Source organism: Chanos chanos, chromosome 5, assembly GCF_902362185.1.
Source record: "Chanos chanos chromosome 5, fChaCha1.1, whole genome shotgun sequence".
Classification (NCBI taxonomy): domain Eukaryota; kingdom Metazoa; phylum Chordata; class Actinopteri; order Gonorynchiformes; family Chanidae; genus Chanos; species Chanos chanos.
In genome coordinates this window covers 18,364,773-18,384,367 of record NC_044499.1, presented here as the reverse complement: position 1 = coordinate 18,384,367, position 19,595 = coordinate 18,364,773, and the positions used below count along the sequence as shown (strand labels likewise).

Below are 19,595 nucleotides of genomic sequence, written 5' to 3'. Positions count from 1 at the left end.
CCACACTAAGGAAATGACTAACTGAGTTCAGTGATGGCCGTGAATAGCAGCTTATTCTTAGGAGTTACAATGAATATTTTGATTGACATACTGATGGTGTATTATATTTATGAAAATGGTTTTTTTTCCCCACAAATCCTTATTACCTTTAACTATTTTATACAGTTTTATCCATTTTTTATACCACGCACTGTACTTTTATTTCATTAAAATACATCATCGATGTTGTTAAAAGATACTTTATTAAGAAACTTTGTAACTGGACATTATGACTCCTTCAGTAAGAATGTGAGAAGAAAGTTCAGTGCCACTTGCCACTTCGCATTTTGGTTTTGCAGCTCTCCAGAAAATCCCCAACAATGCAAGGTTCCTGATTACTCCTAAAGCCACCCAGGCCAGTTTGAGTTTCTGACACTTAAGCAGTAACATTAGGGAAACATTTCAGGGGAAATCCCTCAGATTTTCTCTGCTCAGGGAGGATTTTGATAAAACCTGCGCTTATTTTTTCCTTAATATTCTGGTGAAGTAAAGCTTTTAAATGGCTTTTCATGAAAATATTGCTGGTAAATGTATGTTGGAGGACCGTAAGAGACAGCTCCAATCCCAGGAGGTGTCATCATCCGTCCTTCTGCACATGTTTCGGACCCTGTGAAACTAATAGGCTAACCATTTGGAGATAAACCCTGACTGCATAGCCAACCTATCTACAAGGCTGGGGATTGCAAGAGTCAGCACTTAGAGAGAGAGAGAGCAAGAGAGAGAGAGAGAGAGAGAGAGAGAGAGAGAGAGAGAGAGAGAGAGAGAGAGATATGCAAGGAATGTCTGTGGACAACAATAAATGCAATTTCAAATGTGCCACAGCAAACTACGTCCAGCTTGGAAGTGAAATACGCTACCTAAGCAGAGCAGTATTTACTCATCATGGAGGATCTTACCTGACATCCTCCTTCTAAAAGGACATATCATTATGGCAAATCTGTCTGCATGAAACAAGTTCTTCCTTTTTCTCTCTCGTTTGTTAGCTTTGTTTATTTTTTTTTAATTATGTGTGAACGTGTGCGTCTGTGTGTGTATTGTATCTCACCTGATGTAAGCTGGGAATATTTTAATATATTATTAAATTAATCGCTGTGATGAATTGAGTCAGTCAGTTTATGCATGTAAAGACTGTTTGAAACCTCTCACCGCTTTTCCATGCAATTTGTGCAACAGTCCGTACTAGACAAGGCTCTTTGCGGAAAGGTGAGTAAGCAGAAACAAGGGCTATTTACTGTATGCTTACTGTGAGGCAGTAAAGGAGTTACATCAACATAGACATAACATAGACAGAACCTCCATTAAAGAAAACAGGTCATGCAAAACTAAGTTGATAGGTTCTCCTTTGTTTCTTACAGACAGTTTAATCACAAACACCTACACATTCTCTGTCCTTTTCATAAACTAACAATAATTTTCTTTCTCTCTCTAGCATTCAAATACTCATGTAAATGCATATGCTTACAGGTAGATATAGTAAACTAAGTGGACCAGAAACAGTCTAACAGACTAACAACAATGGCTCCTTGGGATGAAGAGTTTAAAGACTCAGTCATGTATGGACCTGCAGAGGAAAGCAATCATCTCTGGAGCAAAGCGAAAGAGACCCATGGTGTATCCTCTACAGCACTATCTGATAGCAATAACAACTCGTTTTGAAGAAGTATTCCTACAGTACTGTATGAATGTAGGCTACTTAAACCAATGTCTGTGAGCAACTGCCTTGAGAATCCTTGATGTACACCCTGCTGTGTGAACCACTTGTTAAGCTCAGGAGAAAGAAGAGGGGAGAGCGAGTCTCATCTGTCCCCTAACCCAAATAGGATGACTATTTTAACATGCCTATCTGATTCTCAGTGTGCCACCTCCCCAACTCCTGAAGATTTCTTCCTAATTTGTCTTGTGAGTTTTTCCTCGCTGCTGTCATCTCCAGGATGCATACCTAACCTCTCCAGCCTGAAATTAATATTTGTTACAGAAATACAAACAAATTAGAATTCTGTTATGAGTGAAAGTAGGTAATGGAATGTGTTACCTTTAGATTTCAATTTTTCTTCAATTCTTCTCCATTTTTGTTTTGCTCCATCTTTCTGCCAAATAAATGATGTTTTGGAGTTTCTCTCTCTTTTGCTCTGTAAGAGGACAGATAAAAGTTTGGTGTATTTGTGCTGCACCGTGACTACTCTTGCATGAAAATATCCCTATAAGGGGTTGAAACTGAGGAAAATATACATATTTAACTCTGCAAGTCTGTACTGCTCAGACCAGTCAAAGACCTGCCATAGGGGCTGCCTTCAGATCAACTCCACAATCATTTTAGACTGACCTTGTGCTTAAAATAATGGTAAGCACTTAGTGTTTGGAAAATGTAACACTGCTCCAAAAAAGGAATATCGGTCACTCAAGATTTATGCACCCTGAACAGCCAGGGGCTAAATCCAAGTTCAGCACCAATGTGGCTCTATAGCACCACAGCTTCAAAAAACAGTTACCCCTACTCTTCAGTCAGAGGAGTTGCCCACATGCTGATAAAAGAGAAAGCCTTGAAAGGAGGAGACTGTGTGAAAGAAAGGAGTGCAGTAGCAGATCACAGTTAGCCTTACCCTTCTGTCTCTCACAGTTTTCAGCCTGCTGTTTGTCTCATGACTGGATTGTCTGAAGATAAGAGAAATCTCCATGAAATTTTCACCAAATGGAAAACAGAGGAAGTCAGGTGCTTTGCCATTAGCTCCTCTAAGCCCAGTACGTCACTCCTGAAGAGTGAAGATGCTTATTTGGGGGTTAGCAATGGTAATTTCTGTCCAGTAGGACTTAGTCTCACCACTTGTTAAACATAGAGGTGCTTATAAAAAACTTGATGCTGAAAAGGTGTGTGTACTGGGGTATGAATCTACACTCCGTGTAGCTCTTCAAAGGGAAAGAATTCTCCTCTTTTTCTGATTCTTCTTGATTTTAGACTGTAGAAGATTTTACATAAATAACTAATTTGGCTCTGATTAATGGTATAATATGGGATTAGGAAATGGAGATTTAACATTCAGTGTATACATGTCCACGCTGACAGAAAATGGGAGCTTCACTCAAAAGTACGAGAGGGAGCAAAAAAAACCAAGTATCTGTGAACAGCATATGCTTACTGTTTTTGGAAGCACTCAATCCCATTCTCACAGTCATCCAGTGGATTATGAGAGCTGTTTAAGAAGATTTAGGCCTGAGGAATCTCTGAGCCCTAGCTTATTCTGTATTTGGTCACAAAGCTAAAGAAAGTATCACAAACTTAAGAGCACTCTGGATGCCAGCCATATGAACTACAGGGAGACCATTTTAAGATTCTCCCCACAAACCAAACATAAATGTATTCCCTTTGAATACAATGTATAAATGCACAGGTATAGGCATTTGTTTCCGTCAAGCTGGAGACACCATCATTCTAACAATGCATTTTGCTCCATGGGCTTGTGTTAGTTATATCACATAGATAGCGTTATATTTTTTGAAGATGATAATTTATACCATTGGTAGGCATCCCAATTATTGTGACTGCTATACTTTTGTTGAACTTTACAATTGCCCAGATCTGGTTCTTCTAAACAACTGGACAGAGACTCAACAGAGCCTTGGCTGTCCAGGTTTTGAATCAGCACTTCGTGGAGTTCCATAAATACTCCTCTAAAACAGCATTTTCTAACCTTTCTGAACTTCTGGCATAACTGACTAAGACTATGACAAAATCTCACAAAGAAAGAAAGAAAAAAAAATTAGTTTAACAACTGCAAAAAGCTTTTTGTCAAAAGAAATGATACCTATAGTTTTAAAAATATAAAAGATATATCCAATACCATTTCAGGGACTTGTGGTATATGCATCTCAGAAAACACAGCGTGTATACTGTAATTTTGAATGATTTTGGATTAAACCATCAGAACATGAAATGATCTATATCTTGCTGAAAAGATATTAATATATATAATATTCTGACATATTGCTATAAATACACAAATACATCAATAACTGGCCAGTTTAAGGACTCCAATAATGAATAAGATCAATTTCTATCATTTCTATCATTTTATTTAAAAAGGTTGGATGTCAGCCAGAATTTCAAACCTGAGCCAGTGGTATATTCATTATGGGTTTGAGGGAACAAAAAAAAAAAACGTGTAAAAAAGTTTTAGTGAAAATGTACCATGTCAACACAAAATGAAAGCAACCATTCTGAATATGTAAAGGGCAGGGGAAAAAGTAGTGAGGGTTTTGAAATATCTGGGCACACAAGCAGGTTCACTAATAGTCCCTGTTAAATTTCATTATCATGGATCCTCTAAGTTACACAGGTTGGCTCGGGCTCTGCTTTCTCCTCGTTCATTTACTCCTGTCCTGTTTTTTTTTTTTCTGTAGGGACTTCGCCTGTCTCTGACAACGTTAACCCGCCAACAAAAGGGCAGTAAGAAAATAAGATAAGAGTCAGACTACGTAACAGCGCTTAGAAATCAGAGTGAGTCAAATCCTCCGAGACACACCCAACCACTATGTGTAGGTCATAACGGCCTCCGTAAACTAGCACAACCGTCCCCTGACCTCAACAGCATCCTGAGGGCAGAGGCAGTTAATGCTGTAAAACCTGATCTTGTAATTAGTGTGTCTAACATAACGTACCACTTAGACGGACTTTGATTTGTCTGGTGACAAATAGCAAAGAACAATAACCACCCTAAAGTACCCTGTATACTTCTCCATTACAAGTTCCTCTAGCTCCTGTATTCTCCTTCCTTATGCTGCTCTCCTCTCTATGATCTAGAGGAAAGAAAAAGGAGCGGTAGCTTATGACCAATGCTGGCTAGAATACACTGATAGTTCACTGTAGATCTTGTAAAACATTAAGGAGCATCATTCATTTGAACGATTTTGAATTTGTATTCTTTTTAAGCTCCTCTTGTGAGTGATCATACCCATTTCCATGAAGGAGAGATTTAGCCTACTTTTGCTGCATCTGAGCTCGACACTGTATCTGTTTCTCGGTGGGCAGAGACATTTTGGTGATTTTCAGAATGAGCAGATTTTCCCAGGATGTTTCATTCCATAGTTGTGGCACGATTAGATTCAAGTTGCCTAGCAACTTAGGAGGAACCCTTGCTCTCCTAAGTACATAGCAACACTCACATGTATGCTTTCCATTCTCCTAAAAGTGCAATTTAGTACAAAGTTGGCATTTTGGTTATTTACAATTTAATTGAGGAACACATATTGAATTTTGCACTGCCAGTGTTACATTTTCCATAATGAAAAGCGAGAACTGAACTTCTTCAAACTTAAAAACACACATAGTTCTACTTTGAAAGCCTTTTGCTTTTAAATAGTGATATTAAGAAGAATTTTAATGTCTTATTTTTGCTCTAAAGTAAGAATTACTTGCTCGTGCATAATGTAGATGTCACCACAGCATTTTGGAGATGATGATTTCATAGTGATAATTGCTCGGTGAGATATAGATCTAGACAAACTCACTTTAGGTTTGAATGGGCTCACATAGACTCTGAATGAGCCTAAATTACACGTCAGCTTATTCTGCTGAAACCTCTGAGGTCTTTTTTATTTTGCAAAGTGCTGAAATTGCTTAAATGATACATGATGTCCTATAAGATACACTGCTACAGTTTAATACTGATTTCAATACTTATTTAGTGTTATTGATTTAACACTTACTTCTTGTGGCATTCTTACACTTTTTTGTTGTTGTTTTTTGTTTTCCTTCTTTCTTTCCTTCTTTCCTTTTGCCTTTCTTTGTTTAAACCAAGCAGTTAAAATAACTGAATGTGTTTGTGTACTCAATGTGAAATCTTGAATTTCAACCTGGCAAACCGTTCTTTTAGGTCAAGCTTTGAGACAAGAAGGTCTTATGATAGAACTGGAGATTAAGTGAACTCTAACGTTTGAAACCCATTTCCTTTATGTTATGTACACTTTAGTGTTGGAGTTTTTTTCTGCTCTGTTTCAACAGGAAGCACGTTGTCACTATAGGCATGTCAAGACAGCTACAAAGTTACCGCCCCATAGCACTGCATGTTTGAATTTAGCACGTCTGCTTGATGGGTATTCCCAGTGCTTGAAGTGGAAAAAAGTGCTGCTGCTCCTCTCACTGGCATGTTGGTATGTGCACCGGTCATTATCAAGAAAACATTAAGAATGAAATTTTAAAGCTCTTCAGCGAATAAAAGATACTAGTAGATACTGCTGATACAACATATATTTCTTTAATAAAGGAGATGAAAATTTCAGTTATTCAAATCAGACTATCTACGGCTTTGGTGTATGGTGTCATTAAGATAGTAGGCCTGCAGTGGAGAGCCTTAAAGAAGCTGGAGGCTGATAAGAACAAGCGAGTTATTGTTTCAGTTTTGGCAGTCTCTGTGTCTCATGTTGCCAAAAATGTATCTCTGCTGCTTATAAGTGGGATCTGACCTCTTTGTGTTCCTCGATTTTCTTACATAAGTAACGTTGCTGTCTAGCCTTAGTATCAAAAAGTTAAGCCAAACACTCACTCCATAACGGTTAGCGTTGCGTCTGAACTACTACCTGCCAGTGGTGTGACTTTGCCGCATAGTTTGCACCCCAGCGGTTTGTCTTTTACAACAAGCCAGTCATTTTGAGGGTAAAAATGTAGCATTCCTTTCCTTTGTCTAACAGCTCATCTAGAATTTACACTGATGTGATTAGCTGTGATAGCGAGTGCAATAGCGACATTAAAGGGTATTCAGAAATTCGAAAACGCATGTAAAAAATATATCAATCAAAATTTTAGATGACCCGGATATTAGCACTTTATACTTTGGTTGCAGGAGATGGACACTTTGCAAATTAGTGTTCCATTATGGACAAAATTTGATCTATGCGATTTGTTCACGTGTTCATTCAACATTTTGAAGAAACGAACGGATTTTCATTAAATTTTTTATGCAGGGTGACAATACCTGGATTAGTAGACATCACATGTCAGGATTAGTTAATACATGTAAGCCTCTCTGGTGCATTATCTGGCACCGCCTCCATCCTGACACTCAGTAGTTCTTTGTCTCCTGCTCTGAGATGTCCAGTGAGATGTCCAGAGCAGTGGCAGCTTGTATTACAGCAGACAGTCACTCATCTGTCAGCCTTGATTTATACGTTGATTTGTTCACATTCATCATGGAAAAGAGACACTCGTACATACACAGGCTTCCAAATAAACTCAGTGTCTTAGCAAAAATCTGTTAGCCTGGGAAAGCCTGCGGTAGGGATATATGGAAAAAAGCCTTACAATTCCATTGCTGAGTGCTTTCCTCTCAGACTATCTTTGCTCTGCAAATTAATTAGCAACATCAGAGAATCAACAGGGACTGTCATGACAGTTGTGACAGACAGACTCTTTGTGGAACTTGAAGTCTAAAGAGCAGCGTTCAAACTCCAGCAGAGAAAAGAGTTTTGAGCTGTGGTGCTTGAAGATGTCACCTTGAAATGTGTCTCTGTACAAATACAAAACATCTTGGCAAGATGGAAAGTGAGTTAAAGTCCCTGCAACAGGCTTTCTCTTCCACAATTTCTGCTTGGCTTTAAATGCTCTGTTGCTGCACCTAATTTTTTGAGAACCTGTTTTTGTCCCTGGAGTTTCTTATTCAAAATGTTCATCTGATCAATGAGATTGACAAGAAAACAAGATCCATCAGCCAACATGAAAATGTAGCTTTTTCTATTGGCTATTGTGGGACGTTGAAAATATGTCGGCAGACCTTGGGTTTGACATACCTGCAATACTGGCATAATATATCCGGTCTAAATCCTATATAAAGCATATTTCGCCATACTTATTTCCACAAATACTTCTACAAAGTTATGTCCTCTAAAACCAATACTAGCCCGTCTTATCAATAACTACGAGAGTTAAGGGTCACTACTGTCACCATAGCATTGCAAGAGGAGTGTTGACCTCAAAATAATTTGGGTAATACTCATCTTGTGATTATGTGGAAGGCGCATTGTTCCTCCTTGCTGAGAAATCTAGATCAGTGAGTTGAGGAGGCACCACAATATTTGTTTTGCAAAGTGAGAAGCCTATCTATACCTCAGATTTGGATTAGTTCACAATACATGTACTGTTCCTTTAAGAGCCATCAATACAAAACTACACCTAAAATATGTAATTGCCATTACCTGTATAAAGGAAGGCAAGAAGTATGTTTATAAAGGGTGAGTTTCTTTTACTTTGTTGATAAGTAGTATGATACAATGACTGCACTTCTCTCTTTATAAATGTTTCTGTTTTATGTTTGCAAGCCTTTGAGGATTGAGAATTAATTTATTTTGTCATCAGTTAAATACAATGGTATTAAAACTGATGGTTTTCATTGTTGAAAAACACATCGAGAAATGAAGGGGTTGTGTTGATCACAAACAACTGTAGGTCACATGTCACAGTAATGGGTTGAAGAGTAATTTCTTCACTACATTTGAGCAGAGGGAGTGTATTTCTGTTTAGACTGGCCAAGTAGGCGTCCAGATGGACATGGGGTCCAGCAACATGGGACTCCTCTCGGTCATGCCTCTGCCTCCGAAGACTCTTCTTTTGGCACGTTCTTCAGTGACACTGGAAAATATGTTCTTCTGTGTGTTGGCTGACCCAGGTCCAACAATTACAGGTTAACATTCACGTGGGTCTCAGGTTTTCTGCTAGCCTTTGAATTGCCTTTAGTGTGGTCTCAATGTTAGTTGTCCTTGACCAGTCCAACTGATCTTCCATGAAGCAATAAAGTAATTTTTAACATATCGAGGTACAACCCTCAAATTGAATGCCCTTCCTATATCAAACTAAACAGGTTAACTGCCCAAATACATTACTTCATTACTACCTCTATGCACTTTGATAGAGCCCTTAATGGGAGATTCACTGAATTCCAGACCAACCTTGTGCCATACCCTCGTATCCACTTTTCCCTGGTTACTTACTCTCCCATCATCTCTGCTGAAAAGGCATACCACGAGCAGCTTTCTGTTCCTGAGATTACCAAGGCTTGCTTTGAGCCAGCCAACCAGATGGGGAGATCCACGCTCACTAGCTTGCAGGCTTACTTTACCAGGGTGATGTGATGCCCATCAAGATTTGTCATAGCATTGCACCCAGTTTGTCAACTGGTGTCCCATTGGGTTCAAGGTTTGCATCAAGTACCAGCTATCCACTGTGGTGCCATGAGGAGACCTAGCCAAAGTCCATAACGTTGTGTACATGTTGAACAATACTACTGCTGTTGTACATAAGTTTGATCTTATGCCAAACAAGTCTTCATTCACTAGTATGTAGGTGAGAGAATGGGAGAGGGGAAGTTCACCAAGGCTAGAGAAGACACTGCTACTTTGGAGAAAGACTACGAGGAGGCTGGGGCAGAATCTGCTGATGGCTGTGTGGAGGAGGAGGATAAGAAGTACTAAATGACTTGTGTCTGTTTCTTTAGTAACTTTTGAGCTGTGGTGATGTCAAAACTGTATCCACAAATTTAAGCATTGGAAAACCAAGCTTTCTCTTGCAAAATGTTAATAACACTGAGCATCATATATTTCTCAAATCTTCCTCAGATAACTTCTCAAGCGTTTCAAGATCCATACGGGAAGCTTAAACAAAGACAAACTATGCTTGCGACATGGTTTCTCCCTTGTGCATCACTACGATTCGTTGATTTCTCTTGGCTTGTTGTTGTGGTGTGCAAGACAGATACACGGTTACATCAAAACCTATTCGAAAACGATTATTATACATGGCATGAGCAAAGTCGAGCTACAGATGTGAGCTCTCTTGACGATAGTCGAGTTAAGTTTTTTTAATTAAACCCGACTATTTTACACTTACAATCTTCCCCGAGTGAGTTTGCTGTACCAATAGATCTGAGACTGTAGTATCTGAAACGCTGAGCATTGTGGTCCACGGAGAGGGGAACGCCTCCTTGTACATATGCCGCTTGTCGGTGAGTTCCGGAATCTGTGGAATTTGGGTTGTTCATCTCTGCAGACTCTCAAATCTACCATTTACACGGAACTCTGTTAGGCCTTATTGGTAAGGTATACTATTTTCAGTATTAACTCACAAATTTAATAACTTGTCGATTAGTCCACTTCGCTATTATGACAAGTTGCCGCATCTTTGTTCTCAAAAGAGTAGCTGGCTAGCTAACGATACCTATCGCTTCGTTTGAGTGAGCTAGTACAGCGAACTAGCAGTCTAGCTAGTCACCTATTTTTATTAGGTGTGAAGAGCAGATAGTTAACCCACTTAGCTTGGTTGGCCATTTAATACCAGCAGACACTGGTACTATGGATCAGACTCTTGCGTCCTACTGTCGAATTGAAGCAACGCTTGAAAGTTAATCAGGAAATGCACTAATTTTATATATTTAAGTAGCCCTACTAACACTTTATCGTGCCCATAAACTGTGAAAGCTCAGCTTCTCCGCAGATAGATTTTAGAGCTATTTTAAGCGGAATTATTAGCCCTTGCATGTCTCACTGGTTCAGTCGCGCGTGACCTCTTTGATGTTTGAACTGATGACACGTTCAAGGCATATAGTGCAATTTAATTCTGGACAATTTATTTGGTTTATACCATAGGTTTTTCAAACGTTTATAAGGAGAATGTTCAGGAAACCTTAAGGAACACTCTCCGAAATAAAAACTCATCATAAACTGCATATCATGCAGTGTACCTGTCAGTCATGGTAAAATGGCTTATGCATTTTCCTGTGGTGAGGTACTCTCAGTGATTCGATCGCACCAGAGAGCAGACTTCCTGTTCACTCAGCAGTTCAAAACCCTAAGATTAACTGTCTGTTTTCTCATTCTGAGTTCAAGAAACTCGTAGCTGACATTGCTTCCAGTGCGTCTCAGTATTATTTGTTAGAGATTACGGCGTGCTCATCGTACCAAGAGGATATGAGATGACTTTGTGAGGAACCGTCTGTTGTGTTATTTCTTGCAGGCTGGGATAGTTCAGAATGTCACAAGCTGATAAAATGAAGGTAAGCCCCTGTCAGACAGACCAACAAATACCTTTGCTCTTCAGTCAGTAGCACTTCACTGATACAATAAGAGGAAGATGATGTGTTATAAACATAAAAACTAATGCTGTGATGAGAATAGCTGTTACTGATAACTGACTTCTCTGTTGCTTTGAATGTGAGAGCACCTTTTACCTACCTAACTGTATAGCAGACATTTTGAACGGAAGTCTGTCGTTTTAGTAGTTCCTTTATGACTGAGCTCTGCATCCTGGCGTAACGGGTTCACTGTTTTTGCTCCTTTTCTAGCACTATGAAGAAAATAAGCTCGTGGAGAGACTAATGGATATGTAATATATGTATTCAGTCTAAAGGGGGAAAAAAAGTTTGTCCTTAATGTGTTACAGTTTCAATGTATTGCCAACTTGTTTTGTCTCCTTATATTTGCAGCAGGGGCAGTTCACAAACCCCGAAACCCCAGGATATGTGGGCTTTGCCAATCTCCCAAACCAGGTCCACCGGAAATCAGTGAAAAAAGGTTTTGAATTCACTCTCATGGTGGTGGGTAAGTATTGGCTGCTTATTAATTATTAAATCATGCACATTGATAGTGATGTGGTATTGAATCACTACTAAAACAAGAGTTTGTGATTAAATAGTTATTAATATTAACATGTAACATTCATAGCAGGGTAAAAAATGGAGTTCATATTTTTTGCAGAGACAGGCTTTTGTGCACTAAAATAACGCATTCCTCCCAGTACCAAAATAGCTCATGCTTACAAGCCAATTGACATGAGTGAAGAATGAAGCATTTTCTCTTTGTGTGGTTTTTCCCTTCATAGAGGAAACTGTGGGAACCCTTATTATACATGCAGTTCTTGTAAGGGACAGGGAGAGAAAGCCAGAAACTCAGTTTGTTTTAGGGTGCCGGGCCAGTCATTTCTCTTTTCCTCTCTGTCTCTCTGTGTGAGTCCAGCTGTTGACAGTTGCTGAGTACACGGATCAGTTCTGTTGTAGAGAGGGGGAGGGGAGTTGAACAGAGCCCATTGTACAGTCATCGCTCTGCCTTAAAATAAATTACTGTGGAATGTGGCCCTGTGCTTCAGGGCTTGCCACTGACAGGACAGCCTCTGCTCGGCAAACGATGGAGCACATCTTATGGGTGGTTCAGACACAAAGAAAAGCCAATAGTCTAGTGAAACAAAGACACTGCTAAGATCAGTGGGCTGTTTGAAAATCAGTGCGTGTATTATTAGCTTTAATTTGGAATAAAATTGGAACTTCTTTTCACAATTCCCTTTGGAAGTGATTGTAAGGGGTATTTATGGATGTGTTTTATGTATTTATCTGTTTTGTTGTTGTTTTGTGAGGACTAATTGTACTTCATGGTATTTGCAGGGGAGTCTGGTTTGGGGAAGTCTACTCTGATCAATAGCCTGTTCCTCACTGATCTCTATCCAGAGAGAGTCATCCCTGGAGCCGCAGGTACAAATTCAGTTCAGTAGTGACAAAAAATGTGAGGTGTAACATTTTAGCACAGAACAGCACCCTCCTCTTTTTGTTCTGAAACATGTTGCACATGTGTTTATTTGGTTCAAATACGTTAATTTAAAAATATTCAGCTCCTCAGAAATCCTCCAACGCATGCATTAGAAAATCAAAACTTAGATTCTGTAAAAAAATGGCATTGCTAACTGCCATTGAGTAAATACGTTTAATTATTTCAGCTGCGTTCGTTTTCTCTCTTCTGAGTAATTATCCCGTAAATAAATCCAGACGTACCCCAGCTGTGAAAATCGACTCGGCTGCCCCGTTCAAAGGCTGTGAGAGCGATGTGACACATGTTTTTATAGAGCCGTCAAGAACAGGGCTTGCTTGTTCCCATAAGACTCATCTAACAGCGTGTTCTTTTTCACGTGGCCGTGATCCAGAGAAGATAGAGCGCACTGTGCAGATTGAGGCCTCCACGGTGGAGATAGAAGAGCGTGGAGTGAAGCTTCGCCTCACTGTGGTCGACACTCCCGGATACGGAGATGCCATCAACAGCCAGGACTGGTAATTCACTTATAATGGTTATCTGTTCTCGTTCCCCTTTGTGCGCACGGCTTTGTTTACCGTTTTGAGCAATTGTTGTACAACATCAGAATGAGCCATTTTAGATTTTTGGACGTTTACATCTGAGGTTTCGTAAGTTCACATGTAAGCAGGACCACCAGGGAGCAACTCGCATTGTAGTTTTTAATTTATATGAGCTCGATTAGCTGTTTGTTGTACAAGAATACCAAACGGACAGGAGAGTACAGCAGACAGATGGGAGAAAAGTCTGGGAAGTTGTTCAGCAGCTGCTCTCAGTGGGAGAGGAGAAACAGGAAGTACGATTGACCTCTTCCTCTTGTCTCCTCCCCCTTCACTGGTCTCACAGCCTCTAAAAGGGAAAGAGAGCAGAGCACATGGAGAGGGTGTTCCCTGGAAGGAAATGGCATCCCTGAACATGGGTGTTATACCACATAGGAAGTAGACGTAAGGATTTTGTGATTCTTAGGCCAGGTTGGATATAAAATAGCATGAACAGCTCATCTTGTAGAACTTTGAAAGGAAAGTCAATGGAACCACGTACTGTAGTAGTTTTGTTAAAGTCCATTTAGATTATTTTATATAAAGAATTTATTTATTTATTTACTGAAAAAAAAAATATATATATATATATATATATATATATATATATATATATATGTGTGTGTGTGTGTGTGTATATATATATATATATTCAGATGAAGGTGAACAAATGGGGGCAGGATGATGCAGTGGGTAGCACTGCCGCCTCAAAACAAGAAGGTCTCATGGCCAGGGTCCTTTCTGTGTGGAGTTTGCGTGTTCTCACTGTGTAACATGTTCCGGGAGCTCCAGTTTCCTCCAAAGACAGTCCAAAGACATGCAGGCTAGGTGAATTGGAGACACTAAATTGTCCATTGGTATGAATGTGTTTGCCTGTATGTCTGCCCTGTGATGGACCTGTCGACCTGTCCAGGGTGTTTCCCTGCCTTACGCTGGCTCCAGTGATCACTGGGATAGGCTCCAGCACCCTCTGTGACCCTAATTAAGATAAGCGGCTTTGAAAATGAGTGGCTGGGATGACTGAACAAAGTACATCTTTTGCTCTTGTCTCCTTATCAGTTTCAGCACCATCATCTCGTACATCGACGACCAGTTTGAGCGCTACCTGCACGATGAGAGTGGGCTAAACCGCAGGCACATCGTGGACAATCGCGTTCACTGCTGTTTCTACTTCATATCCCCCCTGGGTCATGGGTAAACTATCTTTACTCCCCATATGAATATCGTAGGACATTTGATCTAAAGGTTTCTATTCAATATGACACATTATGCTTCATGTATAATGAGGCATAGTGTAAAGCTATGGTAGTGGAGAGAACACATTTACAGTCGTTTCATTGTGAATCTCTGGAATGCAGTGTATCTTGTACAACAGCTAATTTTGCTCTTTCTTACAGCCTGAAGCCCTTAGATGTGGAGTTCATGAAGGCCATTCATAATAAAGTGAACGTGGTCCCTGTGATTGCCAAGGCAGATACACTCACTCTCAAAGAGAGAGAGAGGCTTAAGCGCAGGGTACGGCACCCAGGACTCCTCCCCTGTCTGATATGTTCATGCGTCAATCTAAACCTACAGTCAGTGACTTACTGCTGATTTTGTTTGTTGAGTGGATGTACAACTGGACTGAACAGAGCAGTAGTGAAATTTATTAAGGCTGGGATGAAAAAAAATGGTTTGACTGATTGAATGCAACCAATAAGGAGTGAAGAAATGCACTGGTCACTGACTTTTTGCCCCCCCCCCCCCCCCCCCCTCTGGTTGTCAGATCTTGGATGAGATTGATGAGCACGGCATTAAGATCTATCATCTGCCTGATGCCGAGTCTGATGAAGATGAAGACTTCAAGGAGCAGACCAGAATTCTGAAGGTACAACATTTATAATATTACTCTGTTACTGACCACAAGTGAACAGCTTACTCTTAAATACCTCTTTAATTCTAGCAATTATGTCCAAGAGAAGACTCCGATTCAGATAACCCGTTGACATAATTAAGCACTCAATAAGAGCGAACTAGCAGATCTCCATCAGAGGTGAGGTCTACCAGGGTTCCAGAGAGCTTTTCCTTTGAGGATGTCATGGTATCTTTCCTCTAGGCCAGTATCCCATTCGCAGTGGTGGGCTCCAACCAGCAGATTGAGGCCAAGGGGAAGAAGGTGCGCGGCCGTCTCTACCCGTGGGGCGTAGTTGAGGTGGAGAACCCTGAACACAATGACTTTCTCAAGTTGCGCACCATGCTCATGTGAGTAACCCAATCCCAAACAGATGTCAGCAGACTCAAACAGACCTCCTCCTGTTAAGAGTTTGACTGAAAACATCTCTGATCAGTCAACAAGGGTGTGTATGGATTTCCGAATAGCTGAATTTGTTACACTTTTTTTCTCTCGCGCTTCTTCTCTGTGGACTGTGTTTTCGTGTACGATGGCATGAGAATTGCCACTCCTCAGATTTGACTGTTTGACCTGTCTCTTTTGTGTCTGTGCAGCACACACATGCAAGACCTACAGGAGGTGACCCAGGACCTGCACTATGAGAACTTCCGTTCAGAGCGTCTCAAACGGGGCGGCAGGTTGTCCTCCCATGGTTATGTTCTGCCTCTGTCGCCTGCGTACGTACTGCTCTGCCTGTCTTTCCTGACCTCCCCCAACCCTCCAGTCCCACATCACCTCCAACGTATTATCCAAAGTTATCCGTAGTTTCAATGTCCCCAAAACACGAGTGAGATCACTTGGTGGGAAGTGTAAATATGCTATTCAAATTTAAAAGATTTGAAACCCTGGTGCTACAGTCCCTGCCGACAGCCGTTTTTCTTTTTTTCAACTTTTATTAAGTTGAAAAATAAGAAATGTTTCCTTTAGGTTACTTCTTTTTCCACACCATTATGGGTGAGAGTCTGAACCATCTTAAAACTTTACGTAGAGATTTCTGGCCCGACAGGGTACTCACTCACCTCATTTGGTTCAGGGAATTAAAGACCCTTAATTAGACCCGTTTAGTTGATTTGGACTGGTAGGTACAATCCCTGGATCCATACTCTGCTGGCTTAGCCCGGTGAAGTCTTGTCTCTGGCCTGTAAACTCAGAGTGTATGAGGAGTCCAGAAGACTGAAAATGAACTTTAGAGGGGAGGAGGGGGAGGTACTGCTGGGAGCTCAGTCACAGCTCCATCTATCTTTCAGTCTGATGCCTGTACCGCTTCTGCACACACACAGACACACTCACTCACACACACTCACGCTCCCTCACTCTCACTCACTTACTCACTCACTTACTCACTCACTTGGCCACCTTTCAGCTCTGTCTCACGGTCTCTCTGACGTGCACGCTAGCTTGAACTCTCGCTCTCATGCAGCTTTGCTCTGCACACACCACTTCGCTCGTCTACCTTCCACGCAGCCCCGAGCACAGCCGACCTCTTCACTGTCTAACATGGTTATGCCACTGACTTTTCCTCTAAGCACAACGTCACCAGGCACTGGGCTTGGGATTTCAGTCCTAGAGGTCTCTACCACCCCTGTGTTCAGGTGATTCAGTGCAAGCCAAACTTAAAGACGTTATTGTGTTTTCTCACTGGATTTGCTTGTGTCATGCTATGAAAAAAGATGTTTTGATTGTACTACATGAAACAACTTCAGCCCTTATCAGATATAAAGCCCTTATCAGATAGAAAGCTCTCCATAGTGCATTGGTTTGGTAGCTGCTATGCTTTTTAGCCAGGGGGTCGAATGAGATTTTAATTTTGGTGCATAGAGTACAACCATCAGCTCAGCTGATTTTATTTTGCTCTGGAGCACTTGGTTATACCTGTCTTTCCAGAATCAAGTTTGCTTTCCAGTCCTGTTACGAGGCATTGTTGCCATTAGCCCATAAGGAAACAGGACCTTGTGTTAGGTGGATAGTCCACAGTGAGTCATACCCAGTGACAGTGTGAGGAGCCATAGAGGGCTGTTCAGGGTGAGACTCTTCCCCTGTGGCTTTGTTTCAGGAAGGGCCCGGAGCCTGAGGAAATGGACAAGGACATGATCCTGCAGGAGAAGGAAGCAGAGGTACACACACACACACACACAGAGAGAACACAAACATATAAAACTCTGAGAGCAGGAGTCAGAGATCTGTACACAAAGTGATTGTGTGTGTATGTGTGTTTATTCCACAGCTGAGGCGAATGCAGGAGATGATTGCTAAGATGCAGGCGCAGATGCAGAAGCAGGGAGACGGAGAGGGCGACGGACCGCATGTGTGAAGGACCAAGTAAGAGCACAGCATAGACCCTCTGTACAGTAAAAATATCAAAGTTGCTCTTTACTTGTATTGCTTAAGAATTTTTACTAGATGCAGTTTACATGGTCTGTTGACATCTACTGTAAAATTTATGGTTACAAGTGGCGGTTCGGTGATTGCTTACATAGCAGTGTGGGTTTTGTTTTCCCCCCTCCAGATGCAGAACTGCCGTATAAACATGGCCAGAGAGAGAGAGAGAGAGAGAGCTGGAGGAATGAGAGAAGGAGCAGTGGAAAAAATAGAGGGTTTGAGAGATGGAGACTGGTCATTGTCTGATACTGCTTGCCACTATCATAGTTTCTTCTACTCCTTTTACAGATATTTTTTTTTGGTTTGGTTTCTTTTTGTATTTGCAGTATTATTTTTGTATTTACAGTGTTTCTAATAATAGTTCATTTATTTGTACCAATATACCGAACAATGCCAGTAATCTAAATGAAGAATACGCGCCATTTATTGAAGTTACGTTATTATCTTCTAGAGCTGTTTATGTGATAATATTTTGTTCCTTTTTTTTTTCCTGTTTTTGAAAGAGCCAAAACGTTGCTGTCAACCTACAGTAAGCACTCACTGCTGTATAACATCTGGTGTTTTGGGGTGGCACTTATGGCCCTCTGAAAAAGAGAAGAAGAAGAAGAAAAAAAAAAAAAGAACCTGTTGACTTGTTAATCATGTTCTCAGCACTGCCAGCCTGTGCGTAAAGCTATGGAATCACTGTGAACCCTTGCAGCAGCTCTTTCAGATTTTATCGTACAAAAACGTATTACTTGACGGTTGTGGCAGAAAGGCTAGAGGATTTCTCGCGGCCTTCTGCCGAGTATAACATTATAATATTTAATTACAGCCCCTGTTCTTTTATACTGGATTTCCCTTAAAGTGGCTCTTCCCTGCTTTGCATGTCGGTCTGTGTGTGACCACATTCACCAAAGTGTTAAAATGACCTTAAGTGGTATGCAAATATATGCATTACACTGTAAGCCATTATCCAATGCCCATAAACCCTAGTGAAGAGAAGGCCATTCACTGCACTAATTGGTGGTGAATCTGTGTCTCGGTGGATACTGTTCTGAAGTCATTGTCAGACTTGAGTTGGTTCTCTGTACAGTGTGCTGGAGTGTTGAGCAGGAATGCAAAAGCGTATATTACTGTGTCCCTTATTATGAGAGCATGCCAGATACGTCCCCTTCCATGGGTAAGGCAGATTGGAGCCCATTTCTGTCTTTGCGGTTTGTGTGTAAGTGATATGTCTGCCTGCATCCTACACAGTATATGTTCTTTACAGCTGCCATGTATTCGGTTTGATCTGTTACACCCATAACCAGCACCTATGATGAGTCCCCATCTGGTTCTCTGTTTCATCTCTTCATCTGTTAACATTCCAGTTTTTGCCCTTTTAATGAGAACTATTTTAATAAACCCTTGTTAGCCGTTACCTTGTAATAAATTTCATTAAAGCTTGTTTTTTTTGGCATTTGTGTTGTCCCTTACCTGGTTTCACATCTTACATTTGTAATGTTGAGGTGGTTATTCGTTAAGCTGTTGCATAGATACCTCTCTGTTTTTTAACATTTAGGAAAAAAAGAGTAATTCATCAGTGTGAAATGAAATTTAGTCATTGGCATTGTACATGGTGAGGTTAGCCACTAGAGGGCAGACAACTTCTCTTGACCGTGGGGTTAGTCACAGATGCCCAAATGCAGAAAACTATACCTGGCTTGAAAAGGAAGAGAAATTTACATTTCTGCCCAAGTATGTTATCACTTTACTTTGTACCATGTTCTAGTAAACACCACAAATAAACTCTGATGTCATGTTTGTGCACGTGCCACTAAACACGGACAAACACATTTAGAAGTGACAATGTACGATGCCACGGGTCTAGTTTCAGGACTAGCATTGGTGTGGAGCAGACTAGATGAGAAGAAAAGGAGCATGTGTTGGTGCTGACTGGCCCATTTTGAAGGGACTTAGTCTGACCTATTGACTGTACATGGATTACCGGGCTTTAGCCCATTAGCTTAGAGTTTCCTATCTTAGTGCCGTGAGCCTGAGAAGAGACGTACAAGTGCCTTGTGTAACTGGGCGATATGAGGTGCTGTCTGAGGACATGTACCACAACAGAGTAAAAGTTAAAGACTTGCCAAAACTCA

General features: G+C 40.8%; 1 protein-coding gene and 1 pseudogene across 2 annotated transcripts; both read left to right on the top strand.

The window, feature by feature from the left end:
* Positions 1-8,566: 8,566 nt before the first annotated feature.
* Positions 8,567-9,492, top strand: LOC115812248 (tubulin alpha-8 chain-like; annotated as a pseudogene).
* A 537-nt stretch (positions 9,493-10,029) lies between these two features.
* On the top strand, positions 10,030-18,904 carry septin2 (septin 2). 2 transcript variants are annotated; one of them, XM_030773244.1, is made up of 14 exons: positions 10,030-10,111; positions 11,030-11,069; positions 11,499-11,613; positions 12,450-12,536; positions 12,983-13,106; positions 14,226-14,360; positions 14,564-14,681; positions 14,932-15,033; positions 15,262-15,407; positions 15,651-15,734; positions 16,623-16,688; positions 17,150-17,210; positions 17,321-17,415; positions 17,603-18,904. In XM_030773244.1, the coding sequence occupies exons 2-13, from the start codon at positions 11,046-11,048 to the stop codon at positions 17,405-17,407; spliced, it is 1,149 nt and encodes a 382-aa protein (XP_030629104.1). In that variant the 5' UTR covers positions 10,030-10,111; positions 11,030-11,045; the 3' UTR covers positions 17,408-17,415; positions 17,603-18,904. The 2 variants fall into 2 exon arrangements, with proteins under 2 accessions (XP_030629104.1, XP_030629105.1); XM_030773245.1 differs by lacking the exon at positions 16,623-16,688.
* The last annotated feature ends 691 nt before the right edge of the window (positions 18,905-19,595 follow it).

Coding starts and splice junctions, on each gene's coding strand:
- septin2 (XM_030773244.1), top strand. CDS start 11,046: ATGTCACAAGCTGATAAAATGAAG. Junction 11,614..12,449: donor ATTCACTCTCATGGTGGTGG/GTAAGTATTGGC, acceptor TGGTATTTGCAG/GGGAGTCTGGTTTGGGGAAG. Junction 15,034..15,261: donor AGCAGACCAGAATTCTGAAG/GTACAACATTTA, acceptor TCTTTCCTCTAG/GCCAGTATCCCATTCGCAGT.